This window comes from Gordionus sp. m RMFG-2023, chromosome 2, assembly GCF_954871325.1.
Source record: "Gordionus sp. m RMFG-2023 chromosome 2, tfGorSpeb1-WG-v2, whole genome shotgun sequence".
NCBI classification, from domain to species: Eukaryota; Metazoa; Nematomorpha; class Gordioida; order Chordodea; family Parachordodidae; genus Gordionus; species Gordionus sp. m RMFG-2023.
Window position 1 is genome coordinate 38725583 of NC_088776.1, and position 24087 is coordinate 38749669.

Here is a 24087-nt window from a genome sequence, read left to right on the forward strand (position 1 = left end):
TTTTCAGGTGACGATATATTTTAAGATAAGCAACTTATCATTCGTTTGATAATAATATTGATGCTTGTTATCAAGTGTTGATTACAGCTATCAAATCTTTTGAAGAAAGAAAAATAAATTTGAAGCATAAATATATTTTAAAAAAATTTAAGACTTTTATTTCAATCATATTTTGTGAGCATAAAAATGGGCAAACAATATAATTTAAACAAATTTTATAAAGCAAACTATTGTAATGAATGGTGTATTAAAACAGATTAAGCAACCATATTATAAACATGTAATGTTAGTATAATTTGATGAGTATCCAATAATGACCATATATATTTAAGACTTAAATAAAATATAATAATATTCATAATTTTATCAAAAAAGATAAGAAGAAAATAAATACGTTCACCGGAATATAAAAGAAAGAAGACAAAAAGATCACAGTGTGGGTTCAATTAAATATAATAATTGGCTAATAAAAAAATCGTAAGATCATGTTGGCATTAATTGTGAATGTACTATAATATAATAAAAGTGATAATATGTAATAGTTAAATCATATTTTTAAAGTAAAGCATCAATCAAATTCGTAATTGGTATAAGAATATTTGCTTAATCATTATAAAAAAATTTATACCAAAAAAGAATAAAAATTAAAATAATTTTGTATTCTCTTTTTACGCATGATATTTATTATTTCCTAGAAATTAATAGATTTAAGTAAAAGTCAGCCCCGCTTCTTTGTAACTCGTGAATATTTTTGATATGGCGTAAATAAATGCGGCTGTTCTGACATCCAATCCCAATTTATGTTCATCCATAATTTGCATGATATTCTAAAATTTTGTTGTTTTTATTGGAGAATGATAAAATTAAATATAAATTTCATTAGAAGAATTTAAATTTTATTTTAAGAAATTTTATAATATAGTAGTAAAAAACGGTTTCAATTATCACACAGTTATATAAAATAAAAAATATATAATTAGTAAACGATTACGAAAAAAAAATCATAATAACATCAGGACAATATTGAAGCATAGATCATAAAATAATGTAAAATACAAAATAAATAAATAAAAGCGAAAGCAGCAAAAATTATTCAAAACCTCCTTCATCTAATCATCAGGAGAGATCGAATTAATAAAACAAAACATAATTAGCCTTAAGAATGGCTATTGCGATCCTCTGCCTTAAGTAAAAACCTTCGCGAGGCTCCCCAGAATTTTTTCTGATTAGGCGGCCAACGTTTTTAAAAAGTTTTTAGCCAAATCACCATATGTAGTTAAGGTGGAGCAAATGATGGGTATGAATATGTAATTTGAGGAATCAGCGCTGTATTTGCTGATCTTAAAATTTTGAACTCTGTTCAGAGCGTCCTTGTTAAAATTAGAGGAGAAGTTATGTCCAGACAAGAGAAATTCCATATAAAAAACTTTCCTTGAGACCATGGGATAAGTGTGACGCCATTAGGACGCCTACTATCGGAAAATAAGCCAGAAGGCTCCATTGATGTAGGAAAACCAGCTGACCTAAGTGCAAGAGATATAATTTGATTGCATTTCAAGTGTCGAGTTTGCCGACCGTGATTACGATTGCAATGTAAAGGATGCAGCGCCATATTGTTATCATCAGTATGACATTTGCTGCATATTATTTTAATAAAAATATTTCAGACTAGTATTGCCCAGATTAAATTAGTGGCGGCTAAGAGAGCAGACGAATGCTCAGTAACTTTAAATAATTTGAGCGAACCTACAAATATTTACTATATGATCAAAACGTTTGTTTGTTAACAAATTCTTTTTCAAAAAGGTCTAACCGTGCATTGACAGTTACTCGATTTAACAACCGATCATCGGAACTTTAATTCCAACGCGATGGCCATCGTGTTAATTTATAAAAAGATTTTAGATATGTTTAAGTAATACTTTTATTTAATTATAAATTACGTTATCATTTTATTATAAAGCCACATTTTCACCTAATATATAACTATGCTTATTTATACTCTATCACAATTTTACCAGGCCCCCACATTTAATTTAAATCGATTGAAATCTAATTGGTTAATATGAAATTAACTTAAACATAAATAAAATGTACAAATAAATAAATTAAAATGTACAAATAAATAAATTAAAAATTTATAGTAAAAGACAAATTATATAAAAATGTTTACTAAATTTAACAAAAATAATAAATTGTGTTAATGTTAAATAAATCATATGGCCATCGCAACATTCCCCTCTCTCAAACTGAATGAAAGTTTTTTTGAAATGTTCATGGCGTCTATCTTTGCAATTGCTTGAAATGTTCAGATGTACATCGTGTTGTTAGTTTTTTGATTGCTTCCGTGATCTCTGGTGGATTTATCGTTTACTCGTCGTTATTTATTTATCATTGTCATTTTATTAGTTTTCATTATCATAAAATAATAATATATGTAACCATAGAATAATAAGGAATTCCAGAATTAATAAAATTTGAATGATGTATTGATAAATTAATTAATGATTATAATATTTGCGTTTCATATATTTCTTTCATAATCTTAAATCTTTTATTTCAATTATCATCATATAAATATTTATAAAAATTAAATTGTTTAAAATCATGAGTTTCTCCCTCCTTAAAATCTCAATAAAATTTTAAAATTTGACTCCTTTATTTCTTAATTTATAAATATTCTATAATCCTTATTGTCATTTACAATTTCTTTATATAAAACATAAATTTTTATATATGCTTTTGTCTTTACGAAAATTTTATATATACATATATATATGCTTTTAATCTGTAGATGATATAAAAAATTTTTTCACAACTCATAAATTAAAAATACACTTATTTACTAAAAATCTACCAGACAATTCATATATTTTAATAAATGCCATGACTAATGATAATAGAAAATGACATACAATTAATTAATAGATAAAATAAAAAAATTTTCAAATTATAAATCATTAAAGGATGAAAAAGACAAAAGAAATACCCGTATCAATTCAATCTAGACCTTATTAACATAAAAATGATAGTTATAAAAAACATTATTACAGTCATCATGATCATTATTATAAAAATCAAGAAAATTTTTATAATAAAACTCAAGAATTTTAAAATAATAAGAATTATTACAATAAATATTATAAATTTATAGACAGGGTAATCATGATATTATTGAATTTAAGCAATTTAGTAATGTAAAGATAATTAACAAAAACAATGAAATATTGTCTACTACCATTATAGGAGATGTAAAAAAATTAAAAATAGTATAAATAATAAAATTATATTAAGTAAAATTGAAGCTTATAAAATAAGTGAAATTATAAATATTGGCACTATAAGATACATGAATATTAAATAATTAAAGAAAATAATGATAATAAAAGAAGCATACCTAAAATAACATATAACATATGATGAAATTATAGAAGATTCATTCATAATCAAAATTTTATATCATGAAGAGGAGTATATAGTGATAATAAAATTAATGAGACTAATCAAATCTAAAATTCATATAACAAAATTTCGAAAATAATAAAATCCAAATCCTACTCTAAGGATAAAATTAATAAACGAAAAATTATTAGAAAAGAATTAAAACATAAAATAAAAAACATGAGCACAATAAAATTTAAAAATATATTTTATAAAATAAATCTTAAAGAACTAAAACAAATATATTTAAAACGGACATAAAGCATATATAAATTTTCTTCGTAAAGGCAAAAGGAGTATATATTATATATAGCAATTTATTTTTAAAAATGTTTTAAATAATGAAATTGTAAATGAGATTTAAGATAATTTAAAAAATTCCTAGAGATCTTAAGGAGGGATAACCTTATGAATCAGCATTATAAACAATTTAATTCTAAATGATCATAATTGAAAGGTAATTGAAATAAAATAATTAAGATTATGAAAGAAATGTATAAAACACAAATATAATCATCACTTGATTTATCATTACATCATTCAATATTCTTATTAACAAACATTGGATATTTTAAATTTATTTTTATTTCAATTATTCTTATCAAATCTTATTAATTCTGAAATCCTTATTATTCCATACACATGAAAATGAAAACTAATTAAATGACAATGATAAATAACGAGGAGTAAACGATATATCCTTCAAGGATTACGGAAACAATCAACACTATATATACGATGTACAACTGAACATTTCAAACAACTGTGAAGAAAATAGACGCGAGGAACATTAAAAAAAAAAAATTTCTTTCAGCTTGAGAGGGGAATGTTGCGACAGCCATATTGATTTATTTAACATATACAACTTATGATTTTTGTTAAATTTAGTAGACATTTTTATACATTTTGTCTTTTACTACATATATATTTTTAATTTATTTATTTGTACATTTACTTTATCAATCAGCTATATTTGTTTAACTAATTATCATATTAACCAATTAAACCGATTTAGCTTAAAACACATTTGTGAGGTGACCTCTGGTATAATTGTGATACAGTAGTTTTATAATAAAATGATAACATAATTTATGATCTTATAACAAGTTATGTTCATTTATTAATAAAGAAAAGATATATAATTAAATAAAAATATTCCTTTAAACATATCTAAAATCTTTTTTAAAAATAGCCTTAGTTGAATCAAAAATCAAGGTCGACATTAACAACACTCTTTGACAAATAAATTATTAAGCCTCCTTTTAAAAAAGGCTCGTATACCTAATATTCTAAAACCTTGCAATCTTTCAAGAGATAACGGCCTAAGACCTGATCATCATACTCTGGACCATGGACAAATCCATTATTTGGGATCATACATGTGTCTCATCCTTCCCATCAATATAAATAGCAACCTGCTTACTCTAACAGAGTTAAAAAAATGAAAAAATACAAAAGCTTCATTAATTTCATATTTTTGACAATGCGACTACTACCAAAGGACATTTTCACCTTTAGATTTTTTTTTTTAATATAGCTCACAAAATTAAATTACAAACATTAACCTAGGGAATTCTTATTCCTCATGCAGAATATATAAATAAACATTTTTAAATTTAACTATTGTTCCTTTTTAGAAACCCAATTATGTTTTTCTTAAAATTATTTTGGTTCAAAAATATTTTTATTCTTTTTTTAAATATTTTATATATTAAATTTATAATTTTTTGTATATTTTTTTAAAATTTTAAACAAGTTGGTTTATCATGATAATTTATTAGTATTATAAATGAATAATTGATTTCATATATTTGATCAGCTGTTAAATCGCGTTAACTATGAGTGCAGCCTAAATAATAAGAACGTGACGCTACTTTAAATTAAATGCGTTAGCAAAGTTGGGGCTCGGACCAAAGGGAAAAAATTTGTAATTACCAAAAGCCAAGAAAGAAAGGAAAAGTTAAAATAAATAATGTTATACCAAATTATTGAGGAATTTTAAAATAAATTCAAATAGACAAATATAATTTCGATTACTTTAGCAGATCTTTCCATAGTGTATTCCAGGCCAGAGTGAACAATATCTTTTTCAGAAGCACCCTTTGTAAATTAAAACAAAATAATGCAGTTTCTTTTCTAAAATATTAAAAAATGTGGTGTCAATATAGAAATGCTCAATATAGCTTATTAAAACCTTCATGGAATGGACAGACCTAAATGGAGTTACTGTTTTAACTTTCGACTATATAAAATCATGTGTACACCCTTTCGTTTTATAATATAAATTTGAACATTTTACAGTAACCTTATATAGAGTGGTTTTATATTTTTTAGTATATATATATATATTTATTAATAAGAGATTTTTATATACCGCTATACGTTTCTTGAATGCTTCGGCAGGATCAATAGTAATACTTCCTTTGCCAAACTTTTTTTCCAACGATTCTTGAACGCTCTCTGAATAATTAGTGGAAAATAAAAAATTATTATGCCTGGCATTGAAAAAAAATGTTCACAGAAGTTTCAACAGTTAAAATTTTATATATAGATTTAAGTAACAGACCTATAATTGGTAGATACCAAACAAATTATTAAACTTTCTAAATATTAATTGAATAACTTTTCGATGCAATTTAGCATTATATCACTAAATAAATATAATTTGCTTACATAATATATTAAACAATTTTAATAATTTTTAGTAAAATTTTTTAGTTTTTTTAGGTCATTTCAATTTTATAAAATTAAAAAATTTATCTCTAGTGCTTCACTGCTTAGTGATTAAGCTTTTTAAAAATGTTTGTTACTTTCTCGTTCTCTTCTGAAAAATAAAAACTTTATTACTAAAAAAAATAACTAACCATATAACCATAAATTCGTAAAGAAGAAAAATTTTTTTTATAGATATTATATATTAAAATTGTTTTAAAAAAAAAATAGATGAATCTAAAAAAAATATATTGTTAAGTTATTGTGTAGGTTTTATTTGAATTAATTTTTTGCATAAGTATCGGTAATATTTGTAAAAAAAAAATTTGTATCGGCACATTGTTGTTTGGTTTTATACAATATTAATTTGGTTATAGACTTAGACACCATTAATATTTTGTATATTTATTACTTTTAATATTGATTAAACAAATTTTTAAATTGATAAAGCGCTTCCCTTAATTTTCTAATTATATAAAATAATCTCAGAAATTTCTTCTATTTATAAAAGTGTATATAAATCATAATAATCTACCTACCTACTTATATTTCTAATTCCATAAAATAATCTCAGAAATTTCTTCTATTTATAAAAGTGCGTAAAAATAAATCTTAAAAATCTACGAATAAAAATTACTATAGAAACATTCTTATTATATTCAAATTTTCATATAAAAAATTTGTTATATATTGTACAATTTTTTTTAATAAACGGGATGCTTCCTAGAGATGTGAATTCATATACTATAATAAATAATATTTCAAAAAATTAGGCATTTTCATAGATTAGAAAAAGTCTATAGGGTCAAAATAAAAATAATTGATTTTATCGCTCAACCTTAGATTAATTTTTTTAATTATATCTTTCGAAAATAAAATAATTGTCAAACTTAAAAGTAAATTGTTCGATTCCTTCTCGTATTTGAAATGTAGGCGACCAAAACTAACGTGATTAAGATTTTTGAGCCACTCAAAGTAAGAAACCGTTACGCCGCCAGCATTTATGAACAAGTCTGGAAGTATTAAAACTTTGTTGTGAAGCAGAAGTTTGTGGGCTTCGGGAGTTATCGGACCATTAGCACCTTCAGCTATAATCTTTATTATAATTTTTTTTAAATATTACGTCGAATCTATTAAATACCAAGGTAAACCATAAATAAATTTATATTCCTTTATTAATCCAGAACCCAGTACAGCCGATCATGATTTAATTTTTCACCTATAAGTCCAAAGCTAATTAAATAAATTCCATGTAATCTTTAAATATCCCTATTTTCTTTCCTCTTTCTTTTGCACAATGGGATAAAAAAATTAACATTATAGGCTGAAAACAATTCCTTCCTTTTTTGATTAGATTCTCATTTTTTATGTTTTTAATTATCGTATTTAAGGCATTCACTACGTAAGTGTCCCTTTATTTTACTCACTTATCAACCTTTTGATATCATCGCCCTTTATTATAAAAGAAAACAATGATACATTTTTATTTTCATTATTTACTTTAGCCTTGACTTGGTGAGCATTAAATTTGTTGATAACTTTTTCGCCTGCCGCTGGCACTAATATATCGCATTGATCGAATATCAGGTTCCTATCTTTGATGAGATCCGTACCAGGGAACCCGAATATGGTTCCATTAGACTGAACGTGATTTAAATAATTTATATTAGTGATCATGATTATATATATTCATTGTATATAAATAACGCAATATATTTTTTTATTAGTAATATCACTAGAGAGAAACGAAAGAGTTATAATCATACACAGAGACCTGCAGGTCCGGCCCTAAGCTTAAAAAACCCGGGATGGGCCGGGCCTGAAAATTTTTTTTAAAAAATACCCGGGCAGGGCCCTATTTTTTTTAAAATTTATACAAAATGAATTATTATATTCGTCAATTAGATATGGTTATAATGATTATATATAGTTATGATTAATATAATGTTTGGTGAAAGTTAACACTAGCTAACACTCATAGTATCTATTACAAAATAAAATTATAGTTTTCCTGCCATGAAATAAATACGCAAAGGATTAAATACATTATTATATAATATATAATATATGTTATATTTTTTATTAATTAAAATATCATTTTTATTTTTTTTATAAATACATAGTATATTCTCAAAATATTATTTACACAAATTTTTTATAGTATCAATTTGTAATATACATATTTGTTTAAAATAAAAATAAATAAAATGTGTTAGTGTTGTTAAACGGCTCGTTTTGAGCCGATTTTTAAAAACGGCTAACTCAGTTTTTTATCCAGAAAAATATTATGCAAGCCTGAAAATTTTGCTCATAGAAGGAGCAAAGGTCTACACATATAGTATCGAAATTTCGAAGTTTAGTCAATATTTTTCTGGCGAAAATATTGAGTTAGCCTTTTTAAAAATCGGCTCAAAACAAGCCGTTTAACAACATTAGCTAATATACTTGCTTATTAAATGATAATACTAGCTGAAAAATATGACAAAATACGAAATAATCAATATTTTGTATATACCAGGTCGAATATAATTTTTAAAAATTCTGAACCAGGCCTAAAAAAAAAAAATTTTTGAAAAAAAATCTGGGCCGGGTCGAAAATTTTTTAATCTGGGCCGGGCCGTACAAATAGTACCTCTGCAGGTCTCTGATCACACATAAGTGTAATCTGAACAGACTAGTATATTTTTTATTTCAATAAAACTTTTTTTAGCACATATTCAGTTTTTTTAATTGATTTAATTGAACTATTTTAAATAATCAATAATTCCTTTTTTTCTTTTTATATATAGTGATATATGTGAAAAATAGCCCGACCCCAAAAAAATTTCGAATTTTATACAAATTTTAAATTCTTATAAATATAAAGTAAAAATCATCAAAAAAAGAGATATCCTTAAAATTATAACAATAAGCATCATTCAACATAAGAGTCATTTATAATCTTCAGTATATAATATTGGGTATCATACTAAAAAAATATTTCAAAAATCTGACTTGCCCCAGGCAGCCATTCAAAAAAAATCAAGACTTACAATCTTGTAATCCTCGAGATCTTTGGGATCAATAGAGTCTCCATTTTTAGACTTGATGCCGCCATCTTTTTCCTGAATAGCCAAGCATTTTGCTCCAGCCCTGTGTAGATATCTCATAGAGTGCATTCCTACGTTTCCAAAACCTTGAACTATGAAAGTTTTATCTTTTAATCCTGGCTCTTTGATGCCTATTTGTTGCATGAGGCCGGATTGATTGACGAAGTTTTCAAGGCCGTGATATAGACCCTATAATAATATGGATGATATAGAATATAAATAATAAGTCTCCAAAATATGTTATATCTACTTATAGAAAATTATTATATCTGAAACTTTAAAACAGAGATCCCACCCGTAATGAATATCGGTTTGGTTCAGGTTTAGATTCAGATAATAATAACGGTACATAGTTCAGGTTCGGTTCGTAAAAAATAATAATACCGGTTTAACCTTTAAAAACTGATTTAATCCTTTTCGCATAAAAGCGAATCAGAAATATTTAAAAAATAAATATTTTTTAAATTTTATCATTCTTTGAAAATATTGAACCGTATACAATTAAAATAATTTTAAGGTTCTCTTCTGTCAAATTATATTCATATGGGATAATAAATTTAGGGCTGAGGACACTATATGAAAACTAATAACGATATAGAAAAATATCTAAAAATAATAATTGATACTTTTTAGTAAAAATGATTATTAATCATCTTTAAAAGAGTTAAGGTATCAAAAGGTTCAAACTGGTTCACAAACCCTTTTAGAGGTTCGGTTCATGTTTGGGTGACAAATTTTATGATTAAAATCACGTAAATAATTTTATACAAAGAAAAAGACCTGGGATAAGAAATTAAAGAGTGAGTTGTGGATTTAGAGCGTCAAATTTTTGGTAGTGTGTTTAAAACTTTAGGGGAAAACACCCAATTTCTTTATAACCCTGAATTTAAAGTTAGCACGAATTGGCGGCGAAGTATACAAAAATTAAAGTAAAATTATTATATTTATATCATATTTTATATACTTCGCCGCGAATTCGCGCAAACTGTGAATTCAGGATAACTATATGTTATATTAAAATAACTTTATTTTTTAAATATTTGTGTAAATGGATTTATTTTAAAATTAAATTAAAATTAAACCATTAATTAACAATAACACAAATATTAGAGATCTGCAAACGTGCCCTCCCCCCGAACCCGGCCAGATTATTTAAAGAAAATTTGGGCCGGGTCAGGCTTTAAAAATCTTTTTAAATATATTTAAATTTATCAATTTTATGTTGAATTTTTTATGTAAAATAAAAATTTGTGATTTTATTTATAAAAAGTAGACGCCAAATAAAATATATCGTTTATTTTGAGTAATTATAAAAATTAATTTCTATATTTAAATAAAGGCCAAGCCGGGCTTGAAAAATTAGGCCCGATGCAGATGACTAACAAATATAGAATATCCGAAATACACGGGCAATGTTGAAGTATTTTTGAGTAAGTTTGAGGCCATATTTAAAGATACATATATTACAGATATCGAAAAAGCAGGATGATTTGCTCGGAAATTACTTGACGACTAATATATAAAACTGAAAGCCATATGCACACCGACTAAATTTATCAATCCGACGATTCTAATTGAGAAATTTAGACTTCTAAAACCGGACAGATCAATTATATCAAGTTTATTTGAATTTAACGTGGCTGTCCAAAGAATATTAAGTAAATTCGCTGAAAATATTACGAAAGATGAAGTTTTTGGGAATGAAATAGAGGAGGCAGAAATATATTTATCATATAAAATACAATATGATATGATATTAATAATTTCTCTCATATTTTTTGCGTCAATGGTGAACCATTCCCTATTAACATCCTTGTATCTTTCCCCTTGAATTTGAAGTGACACAGCCAGCATCTCCTAGATGCTATCAAAATAGAAGTATACTTTTTGACTTGTCTTGTAAATATCTTGTATCACACTGCCAAAATTTGATTCACATGTATCTTTTTATCGATGATTTATTTATTACTAGCGATAATGATGAAACTCACTTAAATAACATAAAAAAAAGTTTTCGATAGAATTACAAACTATGGTTTAATACCTAATTTCGCCAAAAGTATATTTTTCAAAATAGAAATTCGTTTTTTGGGATATGATATTGATGCAAATGGCATGCATCCTAATGGAGAAAAATAAAAGCTATTACGAATATGCCAGAACCTAAAACAAAAGAGGAATTATCAACGTTCTTGGGTATGGCTAATTATTATCGAAAATTCTTATACAATTTTGCGGATATAGCAGACTCTTTATATAAAATAGTTAGCAAACATAAATGGTCATGGATGATTTGGAAAAGTTAATAAGTTCACCACCTAGGTTAAATTTTTATGATCCAGATTGGTATAGCAACGCTTCGAAAAAAGGTTTAGGTGCTGTTCTTTTCACATTGAAGGCTATGGCAAAGAAGAAAAACCAATTGCTTTTGTTCAAGAGCTTTAATAAAATCAGAAATAGATTACACAGATATCGAACAAATTCGTGAATTTAATAGACGTAGACTACGATGATGCTTTACATAAAATATAATTAATAGAGCAGTGTAAATTAAAAGTGAACAAGAAACAGATTATAAGAAGTTATGTAAAACTATATCTTAGACAAGATGCTACACCAAAAAAACAATTAGAAGGTTTAATTATCATCGATAAAACAGACGGGCAGAAAAGTAAAAAGATGGAAGATAGACAACTGGTTAGATATGAGGATAACAAATTTGATTATGATAATAGACAATGATGGGCACCAAGACGCAATGATAACCAGAGAAATTATTTTCAGGAAAACAATTACAATGCCCGATACCAAACCTCAATCCAAAATATTATAAAAACGATAGAATTAATATGGACCAAGATCGTACAATAATTTTTCAAGATTTAATAACGACAATATAGACCTAATTTTAAGTAGGGCTGTGCCGATCCACATATTTTTCACCGGTCGGATCCGATCCGATATTGGTTAAAAACCGATCCGATACCGATACAGATCCGATATTTATACTGATTTTTCACTACTCCCTTTCGAACCAAATGTAATTAAGAAATCAATATTTTTTATACAAAATCGAATTATGCAATTAATTTAATTTTTTTATTTCTAAAATAATTTTAAAAAGCGGATATTGGTAGTATTAAATGGATTTTTTATTATTCCTCCCCGTGAAATTAGAATTCCGCAGATAACGCATTTTGCAAAATTATCTTTGTCTTTTGTAAAATATTTCCGTAATTCAGATAACATATTTAAAAAAATTCTTTTATTTAAATAAATAATAAAATTTGCATTATTTAAAAAGATTTAAAATAAATAATTGGGTGTTCCTTTCTATTTTTATAAAAAAACTTTTAAAATACTATAAATCTATTTTAAAAAATAAGTAAAATTTAAGAGGTGTTGTGCATTTGCATTGTTTAAAAAAAATTATTTAGAAAATATTATTAATGTAAAATAAATATACAAAAAAAAAATAACAAGAAAAGAAAAGTAAAAAAATCGAATCGGATCGGTTTTTTACATGTATCGGCCCGATCCGATATTTTGGAAAACTCGAGATATCGGTGCCGATCCGATCCGATATTTAATATCGGCACAGCCCTAATTTTAAGACAATATAATGATTCAAAATTCATTCCAAGATTTAACAATGATAGAAGATACAATCAAAATTCTGCAAATCAAGATAGATCGTATACAAATCAATCATATAATAATAGATATCAAAACAATTGATAATAACAAACCTCGATATTCAAATAAAATCAACACCGTAAATATAGGAGAAATAAAAGAGGATAATAATAATAAAGTGAGAATAAATATTTAAAAAAATATGATTGGAAAATGATGAACGGCAAAGAACAAGCTCAATAACAAGACCACAAATATCGATCATTGTGGAGCAAGGTGAAGGGAATTTAATATTAGAATATTATATTTTTTAAATAATTGTTTAAATAAATTTATTTTATAATTTTATTTTAGCCTAAAATATATCATATATTTTACTTTTAATTTCTTATTCAAAATTATTTTATCATCTAAAAATATATTTTATTTTTATAAATTCTTATTTTGATATTCAAATATTTTATTTAGCTGGATATTTTGTCATGTAAAAAAAATAAAAAACTTCGAATTTTTATTATTCAAAATAAATTTCATATTATATATATATGTATAGATTGAGATAAAAAGATTATATCATTTTTATTATTTTCAATTTTAATAAAAGGAATTCAACATAAATAATACTATACAAATGCATATTTAATATAAGAGGTATTGATTTGGATCCGTTAGTTAGAATATAATTTTTTAATCAAAAATATCCAAATGTGTATTGAGACACAATATTAAATCGGTAAAACTTTTGTCCTTAGCCCGTATGTGTTTTGGCGGCAAAATATTTTTTAAATCTAGGACTATAGTGTAAGGAATATAAGGAAAAAAACATATATTTATTTTATTCTATATTTTAAAGTTATGCATTAAATTACATTTATTGATTAAAATGCCTTGGTTTTTAATCCGGAATTGGCACAAAATAAGTTATTAAACAAAAAATAATATAAGGAATCAGTATCGGTAAATGATATAATTTCCTGATCCGATACTGAATAAAATATTATATTTGATTGGCCGATTCTAACACTTCTTTATAATAATTTTGCTTTATAACCAGTTCTAATGTTCTATCGATATTCCAAAATGTTTATGCCCAATCTAGTACCATTTCTGAGATATGCACATTTATAACCAGGTCATAATATCGGCATAGCCCTGGATAAGTTTATGTGTCTATTATTTTATTATCACAAAATATATTAAAATGAATAGTAAATATTTTCCACTCGATTTTTTAAAACTTTCTTATTTTTAAACTCATTTTATAATTGTGATATTTAAATCGGGGGAAAAAAAGATGAATATGCAGAAAATATAATATTTTTCAGGCCAAAGACCAGGCCTATATTTTTATTTATCATAATACAACAATTTCGTGGTTATACATTATCTTATTAACAATTAGTTTTGGCCAAGCAAAATAATTTGAATATTCAAAAATTAAAAAAGTTTTTTCTTTGTTTTTGACGAACCCAATTTAATAGGATATGTAAAAAGGTGACCATCATTGGGAGTTTTACGACATTTTATCATTTTTTAAATGCCTATACACAGATAACAGATCTACAAAAAAATTATATTATAAAGAGAAATAATTTGACTAACTTCATTTATTAAATAATTAAACCACATCTTTGAAGATTAAAAGTTTTAATTTTTTTTTAGAATATTCTTTCCGTTCTAAAACTATTTTTTTTGAAAACGCAATTTTTATAAAAATGAAAAAAAATAGTCTCACTTAATTATTTAAAAAACTATTTAATTTACATCAAATTAAATACCATTAGAAAACCGATTTAAACTGGTTAATTTACAACGCTTTGGTGGTTGACTCCTTTAACAATTTTGGTATATTTGTACCGTTCAGGAAATTCGATCACCGATTTCCCTAAACAGGCTTATTTAAAAAGCGTAACTTTGAAGATAAATTAATTATAAGTTACTACGATATATAATTTTTTTAAATGGTTCCTAAAAAATTATGCAAGATTTTGATTTACTCTGCCAGTCGCGGATGTTCTACCGTGTATACCGCCCATGGATATCGGTTTGCCTGTAACGCAGGCATGAGCGTTTATATCTAAATGTCCTGAAAAGTAAAATATAGAAAAACATAAAAAGATTATCCATAAATACCTTACAACTGCTGATTATGTTTTTTTTTCTTGGACAAATTATAAAGAAACTATAAATGTTTTATGTGGAGATAAAATATTTACTAAGCATATCAAAGCATGATTTTCGGAGTTACCTAGACCAATGAGACCTTAGATTAGTCAAGAATTTTATAAATATATATTTATATTAAATACTAAATCTACTGACCTTAATTTGTCATTTTAGGCTTATAAAATTATTTTAATTAGCTCGAACCTACAGTCATGGCATAAGTATCGGCGATCCATGCCATCTCTCTGGCACCAGTTCCCATATCAGGCGCTGGAACATCAACACCAGGACCTTATTTATTTTTTTATTTAAATATAAATAATTTATATATCCACATGTGTAAAAAGTGATGAATATCAAATTACATAAAGGCTTTTACAAAGGTTAAACAAAATATTATATTTTGTTTGAAACTTTGCATGTAATATCAGATATTATGCGCAAAGTATCCAATTAATTTATATTCACATGAAATTCAAAATGTGCCAAATAACGTTAATTTTTATTTTTTTTATTGGTTAACATACCGGCCGGAAAAATAAATGAGCCGGGCTGGGCAAAAAATTTTTTGTATATATATTTGATTAATTCTGATATTTCATAGAAATGATAATCCATAAAATATATTGTTTTTAATCCCCAAAGATTATAAATAGTTGTTTATTTTGGGGTTCAACAACATATATTTTGGCTGGCCTTGTATTTAAAAAAGTTTAGAAACTGGGCTAGGCAACCTTAGTGAAAAATTGAAACTTAGCTAAGCTCGGCAAATTTTTCTGGGCTGGGCCAGGCACTAAATTCCCACTGGGTTGGGCCTGAGAATTTTGCCATTTGCAGATCACTGATAAGTAGTCTCTGTTGACTTTTGAGTTGTAGGTTGTGCTTCTAAAATTGTAGTGTTTTAATAAGTTTGTGATATGTTTGGTCTGGTAAATCGATTAAAGTGTTTATTTGAGTGTAGGTGGTTCTTTCTGAAAATTTCAATTTTCACGAGTTAACTGTAGAAACTGATACATTTTATATAATGCATAAAAATTTAAAACGTTAGTGTCGAGAATACTAGATACTTTCATTTATAAATACTGTTAAATTGGAGTCTTATGTTTGTGCGTTTGGATCCAGGAACAAGTGATGAAAATCAAAATAATAAGATCCTCTACAAAAATCCTTAAAAATATTTAATTTTTTTAAAATCGGCAATATAATTTTTAAAGTTATTGTAATAGAATCAATTAACCTTGAAAATAAAGGCAATAGGTAATAGGAATTATTATTCAAATCAAATATATTTGTTAATTGTGTATTATGATTAATTGATGTATTTATATTGATTTGTAAAAGATATATAAACAGACTATATTAATTACAAAGATATAATAAAATTTTATTTTCACGATAGCTCAATGGCGCAGTAACGGAAATATATATCTAGTAATAATAGATAGTTTTAGTAAATGGCCTGAAATACAAAACTTTCGAAAAATATTTTTACTTAAGTAAGAAAAATATTGTTAAACTTTTTGCTATTTTCGGTTACCCCAATATGATTATTACGGATAATGAGCCCCCATTTCAAAGTAAAAAATTCAGTATATTTAAAACAATTAGAAATGTATATAGTGCCCCTTACCACCCAAGAACAAACGGAGAATTGGAGCGGTTAGTGTAAACTTTTAAGAGTTTTTTTTAAAACATAATGATTATAATAAAATACAAGATTTTCTTTTCAATTATCAAAATACTCCATAAACGCAAAAAAATTACCAAGTTCAAATATGCTTAAATTTTGACCAATAAGACCCTTACAATTAATAAAAGCACATAATCCTCGCCCATACATTCCCCAGTTACCAGGTTTTTTAAGTATAAATGAGAAAATATATAAAAAAGATTTTAAAAATGATATTTGGATACCAACCAGGTATCATTGTTAAAAGAACAGAACCAATGACGTTTTTAGCTAAGACTAAATTAGGTTTATAGAAGACATTAATCATTTAAAACATAGGTTCGACGATTTTAATTCTAAAATTGAGAGCAAGGAGAGAAGGAAAAACTATGCAAACTATACCACGAATGGATGAATTGATCCTATACAAAACTCGATAGCCAAAGACATTGATCCTATAAAAAACTTGATAGTTAAAGAAATAGATCCTATACAAAACTTGATAGCCAAAGACATTGATTCTATACAAGACTAAGATATAAATCGATAGTACGAATCAACCCGCAGTAGGGAACGAAAGTACAAGTAGCCGTTATCCAAAACGGATAAGAAAGCAATTTATACCGTTTCAAATCGAGAGGCCAGAAATTGGAGAATAGATGTAATAGAATCAATTAACCTTGAAAATATAGGCAATTGGTAATAGGACTAATTGTTATTCAAATATATTTGTTAATTGTGTATTGTAATTATATTGATTTGTAAAAGTTATATAAACTGACGAAATAAATTACAAAGATATAAAATTATTCATTGTTTAGGATAGTTCAGTTATCTCTTAACAGATCGAATGTCATATTTTAAAGAATAAAATGATCGTTTATATATTTTAAATAAATTTATATATAAAAGTAGAAATTCTTTTTTATGGAGTTTTAAAAAGAAATTTAAAATATTACCGCAAATCATTTTAGGAAGCAAAAATAGGGGTAAGGGATTTTGGGATTGGAAAATGCCTTCCAGCTAATGTTGATGAATCGTTCCATTTGGACCGATTTTGAGCAACAATATGACGACTTAGGCGAGTTTTTAGCAGAAAACAATTCTCTCGAAATTGAAATTTATACCAGGAAAAAAAAACAGAATTTGCCGATTAGCGAATAAGCCGATTTTGCAACACTTTATTTTTGCCATAAATACTCCTCTGAGGGTCACATAATTTTTCAATTTATGGCGATTGTTGTATTTTTATCATAAAAAATTTATTATGCCCTCTTCAAAATTCAGTTATGGACATTTTATTACAAATCTATATTTAAAGAAGGGCTTACTTTAGTATCCATCTTTAAAATCGAATGACATTTTACATAGTTGCGAAGATTGTTGTGAGGAATAGCGCCATTAATTTAATTTAAACTTTATTAGTTTCGAAGATATTTGAGCAAAAAATGTATAAATGGCATCTTTCCTACTTTTGCAAAATGCATGAAGATAAAGATTACTCGAAAAATTTAAACGATAGATCTGATTTAGTATCATTACATAGATGAATCTTTATATTTTAAAAAAAATTCAATCTCCAATATATTTTTCATTTTTGGAAAAGGTTAAATATAGATGACGCGTTTACATTTTTTGAAATTACTGTAAATTTATATAAGAAAAAATTAAGGTTGGGGCAAAAATTGGTTTTCGTCTTTTTTAATTTTTTATCCATAAAAATGATCAATATATTGGGGTCATACAAATAATTTATCACTTTTATTCGAATATAATATTATTTACTTAATTTTTCATCAATAAATTCGATTTTTAAAATTTTCAGAAAAATTATTATTGGTTATCTTTTAAATTTGATTTTAAAATATTTATGTTGTTATAAAAAAACAGTATTTTATAAGTCCTGGCCTGGAAATTTTCGTAAAGGGTTTATAATTTATGCAAAATCAAATATAATTTATATCAATTTAAAGAGCCAAGACATTCGCCACCCTCCATTAAATATCATTTAGGATGCGCGAGATTGATCTCTCTAAATATAACAATTTATATATATTCGTTAATTGAGATTGAAACACAATTGTGGCAAATAACATTAACTTTATATTTTGTTCATTAAAATATATGGTTTGCATTAAATAAGTATTATAATCAAATCATTATTTATAATAAATGATTTGTATAACATCATCTATATTTTGACAATTTTTAGCGATAAAAAATTTAAAAAATCTCATTAATCTAATGAGCATATTTACAAAATAGAAATTCTAAACACATCGCGGGTATTAAAAATACGTATTTTCATTTTTTCCAGAAATGAAAAAACACTAAGGATTAAAAATAATGTGCTTCAGGGACTATCTTATGATACCAAATAAAATAAAGGTCTCTATCATTTAAATTTTTAGAATATTATTTTTATGCATTTTACAAAGATTATCTCCGGAACTAATAATTAAAAAAATTGCAGTTCCGGACAGCCGCTGTCAATTTTAAGTGGAACCCTTATCCATCTTTATTAATTAATTATAAACATACATCTTTTCACACCTTATTTGGACAATTTTTTTTTAATATATCATTTAATCTGTCAACGAACAGGAAACCAATTTTAAAATATTTTGCATGTATTATAAAAATAATTTAATTATAGATATAGTAAGAGGATTTAGGCAATTTTTAATGAGAATTAAAAAGATCAATTATTACATATTTTATAATATATATATTATATACGACATCGTTAATTATATGGCCACCATCTTTCTAAGAAATATGTTTTTTTAACACGTGAAAATTTTGTGATATTATTTATTATAGAAGGGAATTAATTACGTTAAGCTGGATATTAATATTATAAACAATCCCCTTTCACTGGAAGAATTTTAAAGATTAAACTATAACACTATATTATATGTAAATTATATTTATTTTATATAATCTTGATCATTGAAACTGAGAAAATAGTAATAATAAAGTAAGCTATAATATATTTTATACATTACTATAAACGTAAACTCCATCTAATAATTTATATAATCTTATTAAATGAAAGAATACTATAAACTTTTTGTTCACTATGAATAAGATCTAGCTTATAGTAATTATGTTGATGGTTAAGTTATGTGATGCTCATAATATACTGGCTTGGACGCGAGTAAAGATGCGGAGTTAATTTTACCTCAATACACATTAATTCATAGGTGTATTTATAAATTCACATTTTTTAAATAACGCTTATTAATTTAATATTCTGTTTATTAGGGTTAGCAAAATTTATGATTTTTTTTATTTAAATCGCAATGTAAACTATATACTAATATTTCAATAAGTTACAGATTTAGATTAAAAAATATCATACATCATAAATTTTTTTACCTTAGTATAATATTTCTTTGTAAGTAAAAAGTTAATGCTTCAGGAGATGCAGTCAGAAATTATTAAAAAATATATATTGATAAGTCATGAGAGCTTGATATTTTAAATAAAAAACCGACTTTCAATAAAAAATTAGATATGTGCTTAAAAAATTTAACTAGTCGATAAGTCGTAATAATAAAATTTGGTTTCCGATGAAACAATTTAAAATATGAATGACGATTATCAAGACTATTTAATTCATGGTAGAACAATCAACAGCTTCAGTAGAGTATTTTCATCATATGGAATGTATTTCAAGCTTAGGAATGCTTAGGAAAACTATTTTTTAAAATAATTAAATTAAAATACCAATGTCGAATACATGAAAAGTTACAATGTACTGTCAATTTAGGCATAAAAAATTGATCTTTTAATTTTAATATCTAGATTTTAGAAGACATCATAATTCTCTTATAAATTTTTTTTTAAAATAGATTATCATTTTTTTAAAATTGTATAGCATTATTCTAATATTTCACCAAACCAGAACTCTTTTTTTAGAAGAATAGTTTACAGCCCTGAATTTAATAAACTACTATTTTTAAAATATTAAATAACTTTTCACTACATTGAGATTATAAATATACAATTCAATTAATTATGAATAAATCAAGCATTTTTTTATCAAATAAGTAATGATTACTAGTATAATAATTTAGTATTTTCCTAAAAATTATTTAATCTGGAAATAATGAAATATTGATTTAAATCACTGATATTTAAAAAAAAAATTGGGCCAACTTAAATCATGATTTAAATCAAATTAATTGTTATTGGCCAACCTTAATGTATATTGTAATAGTGGTAAGATGCAATGTCATGTTATTTTTGCAGTTACTATAAATGCGGCGATTAAGGATATTATCAAACATTCCAAGAAAATGTGAGCAGCCTGTAAAATTTTTGCCCAACTTGGAACGTAATATAATTTTGCATAAGTTGTCTAGCCATAAATTTTTTATGAAAAAAAAGACATAAATTTGCCTAATTCTAAGCATAATCTTTTTTTGAACTTCAGGTCTAGCCTGTAAAAATAATTTTGCAAAAGTTGTCCTGCCTAGTCACAAAATCTTTCTCTTTAAAATGGGCTATGCTGGCCTCAAATATAAAACATATCACAAATGAAACATCTTGAACTAATAAATCTATTACTGGTCAGAATTACAGGTATGCAATATGTGAGGATTTAACCAAACCACCCACCTATATATTGTTAAAAAAAATAAACCCCCCCCCTTCCAATGTTTAAATATAATTTTATTGGTTGGTTTGCCTCTATTTATTTTAATTAAACTTATAAAATATGCAATATTATAAAATAAAAATAATAAATTTTAAAAAATATAAGTCCATTCCTTCTGCTCATTTTGTCTGAAAAATATTTTAAATTTACCTGCCCACCAGCCTGTCCATTATTTTAAATATATTTGTAACCTTTTCACTCCCAATATTTAAAAACTTAGCCCTCCATCCATGCTCACCCTTAGTGTAGGTGGGTGTGAGCAGGCAGGCTAAACTTCCAATTGCAAACCTCTAGTATGATTAAAATCTTTGGTCTATTTGTATTCACCGTTCCATGTTTGATCCATCAAGGAATATTAAATATCTTTCATATTTTTCCATTGACCCCCTCCCCCTTCTCCCAATTTACATTTGTAATCTCTTTTACTTCTTTAGATATTTACCTATAAATCCCTTTTTAGCAAGTTCAATGGCAAATCTGCGAGTTATCTTCTCAATTTCCCATTCACTGTAATTCTTTGGGTCTATCTTGACACCCGCCTTAGCACCACCAAAAGGTGCATGTACAACTGCACATTTGTAAGTCATAAGTGCTGCTAATGCTCTAACTTCATCGGCATTCACATCAGGACTATAGCGGATACCTTTAATTAAAATAAATATGTATTGTAATAAGGTTTAGAGTATTACAAGTGAAAAAAAAATTTATTTTTGATAAGAACCTAAAAGATAACATATCTAAATTTTAAAATAAATTTGTCCTCAAGTAAACATTTCTGGTTCTGTGAAGGATTTAAATTAGATTAAAAAGTAAATTAATGAAGGTATTTCCACATGATATAAATTATGAAAATTTAATTATATCTATAATAAATATAATATGTAAATTATTCATTTTAATTGCATTGAAATGTGTTTCTGAGTATCCCATACCATTTAAGCACCTCTAGATAAAAAAAAAGGAGAAGTCATTAATGACTCTGGATAATATATAATTTACATAAGTGGGATATGAACAATAAATTAAATATAAGTTCTACAAGATATATAATTTTTATAGCTATGTGTAACATGTCCTTTACTATAAATATGTTTAAATCTAAATATTATATGAAAACTCGTCCTCTGTAGTGACAAATTTAGAAATTATTTGTTTCCCTTCAATTATACAATAATTATAAGTGGTTATAAGCTATATATTATGAGAATTACTGCAATAGCAAGTTCAAAAATTGAAAAATAAATTATACTATTCCTGATTAGCTGTTAAAATTATAATTAATAAAAATAAATTTATATTAAAAATTGTATATAATCTAATATTACCTCCTTTACATGGAGTTCTATGTTGACTATGCTGGGCTCTCCATCCATATATCATTTCATAATCACCATTGTCTTTTTTTATTGGAAAAGCAACTGATAAAAAGTGGTGACATGGTTGGATTATTTTTAAAATGCCTCTAACCTTTTTTACATTATCAGCTTTATTATCTCCTTTTTTGGCATATTTCTCGGCAAGTGAATCTTCTAAATATGAACATGCTTTAACAAAATAAGTTTCCACCATTTCAAAAAAACTAGGACTATCAACTTCTGCAGCTTGAGATTTTGCCCTATCTTGAGTTTTAAATATATTGGGAGGGTTTGTATGAGCAGTAGCCGAAGCATTGGTGGTATGTATATTTGAGTTTCCTTTATGACTAGATATATCTTTACAATATATATATCCGGGCTTAAATTTGTGAGCTATTGAATTCTTCGATAAATTAGCGAACATTATGATAATAAAAAATATTTGGAAATGTATAATAAACGTGTATTTTTAAATAGACACCGGATTATGGTGGTGTAATTATGATCATCTGATAAAAACGAATATCTGACAAATATTTATTCTTCAAAGGCACACCTTTTGATTATTATCCAATTAAAAAAATTTTTGGGCAATAATATAAAGTCACATGATAAAATAAATGTTATTTAGAATTTTTTAAAAAAATATAAAAATTATTAAAAAAGTTTGAGGTTATGAAGGTTTTCTGTCATCTTATTTCTAGTCCTTAATCAACTCTTAAAAATCTTATTCAAGATATACTTGCAAATTCAAACAATACTAAGCAAACATATAGCCAAAGATTTTCTTTAGTGAGGATAAAACTATTGCAGGAGGTTTATATTTTATGAAATTAATAGCAAATATAATAGTTGAGAGTATAAAACCTGATGCTTCAAAAAATTTCCAATATCAACTAGACTTTTCCTCTAAAGGAAGATAAAAAATAGCTGCACACTCTTTACATATATTAATGAAAATCCTTCACCTAGTGCCATAGTCTGCAAACTATTTTTTTAATTCCTTTACGTTATAAATCACATCGCCCTCAAATCATTGTAGATAGAGTATCGCTATGCAGGGGCGTCGCTAGCCTTTACAATCTCAGGGGGCTCAACTAAAAAAAATTTATAGGGTGCTTCGTAGTGTTGTTAAATGGTTGGTGTTTTACGACCCACAACCCGAGCCGAAGTCGTAGAAATCTGCTCAACCCTGAGCCAGGGTTGAAAAATCGACCACGACCCAACCCGACCCAATGGGCATGTTGAGCCGACCCATTTGGTCGGCTTGCTGGGTCGGCTTGATGGGTCGGCTTGCTGGGTCGGCTTGTTGGGTCTGCTCGCTGGGTCGGCTTGCTGGGTCGGCTTGTTGGG

The 24087-nt window shown here is 25.9% G+C and overlaps 1 protein-coding gene across 1 annotated transcript; it reads right to left on the minus strand.

Moving 5' to 3' along the window:
* Window positions 1-219: 219 nt before the first annotated feature.
* Window positions 220-23218, minus strand: LOC135924968 (glutamate dehydrogenase, mitochondrial-like). Its single transcript, XM_065460102.1, has 10 exons — window positions 22705-23218; window positions 21822-22022; window positions 15249-15335; window positions 14876-14964; window positions 9186-9431; window positions 7654-7794; window positions 7044-7248; window positions 5816-5901; window positions 5479-5541; window positions 220-827 (listed from the first exon to the last, which is right to left on the minus strand). Exons 1-10 carry the CDS (start codon window positions 23156-23158, stop codon window positions 708-710), a joined length of 1692 nt encoding a protein of 563 aa, XP_065316174.1. The 5' UTR covers window positions 23159-23218; the 3' UTR covers window positions 220-707.
* Window positions 23219-24087: the final 869 nt, after the last annotated feature.

Bases quoted from the DNA above. Each gene is read 5' to 3' on its own strand.
- LOC135924968 (XM_065460102.1), bottom strand. From the start codon at position 23,158: ATGTTCGCTAATTTATCGAAGAATTCAATAGCTCACAAATTTAAGCCC. The intron at 22,023-22,704 runs GTAATATTAGAT...TTTTAATTAAAG, and splicing joins TAGAACTCCATGTAAAGGAG to GTATCCGCTATAGTCCTGAT. The intron at 5,542-5,815 runs GTATATAAAAAT...TAATTTACAAAG, and splicing joins CATTCAAGAAACGTATAGCG to GGTGCTTCTGAAAAAGATAT.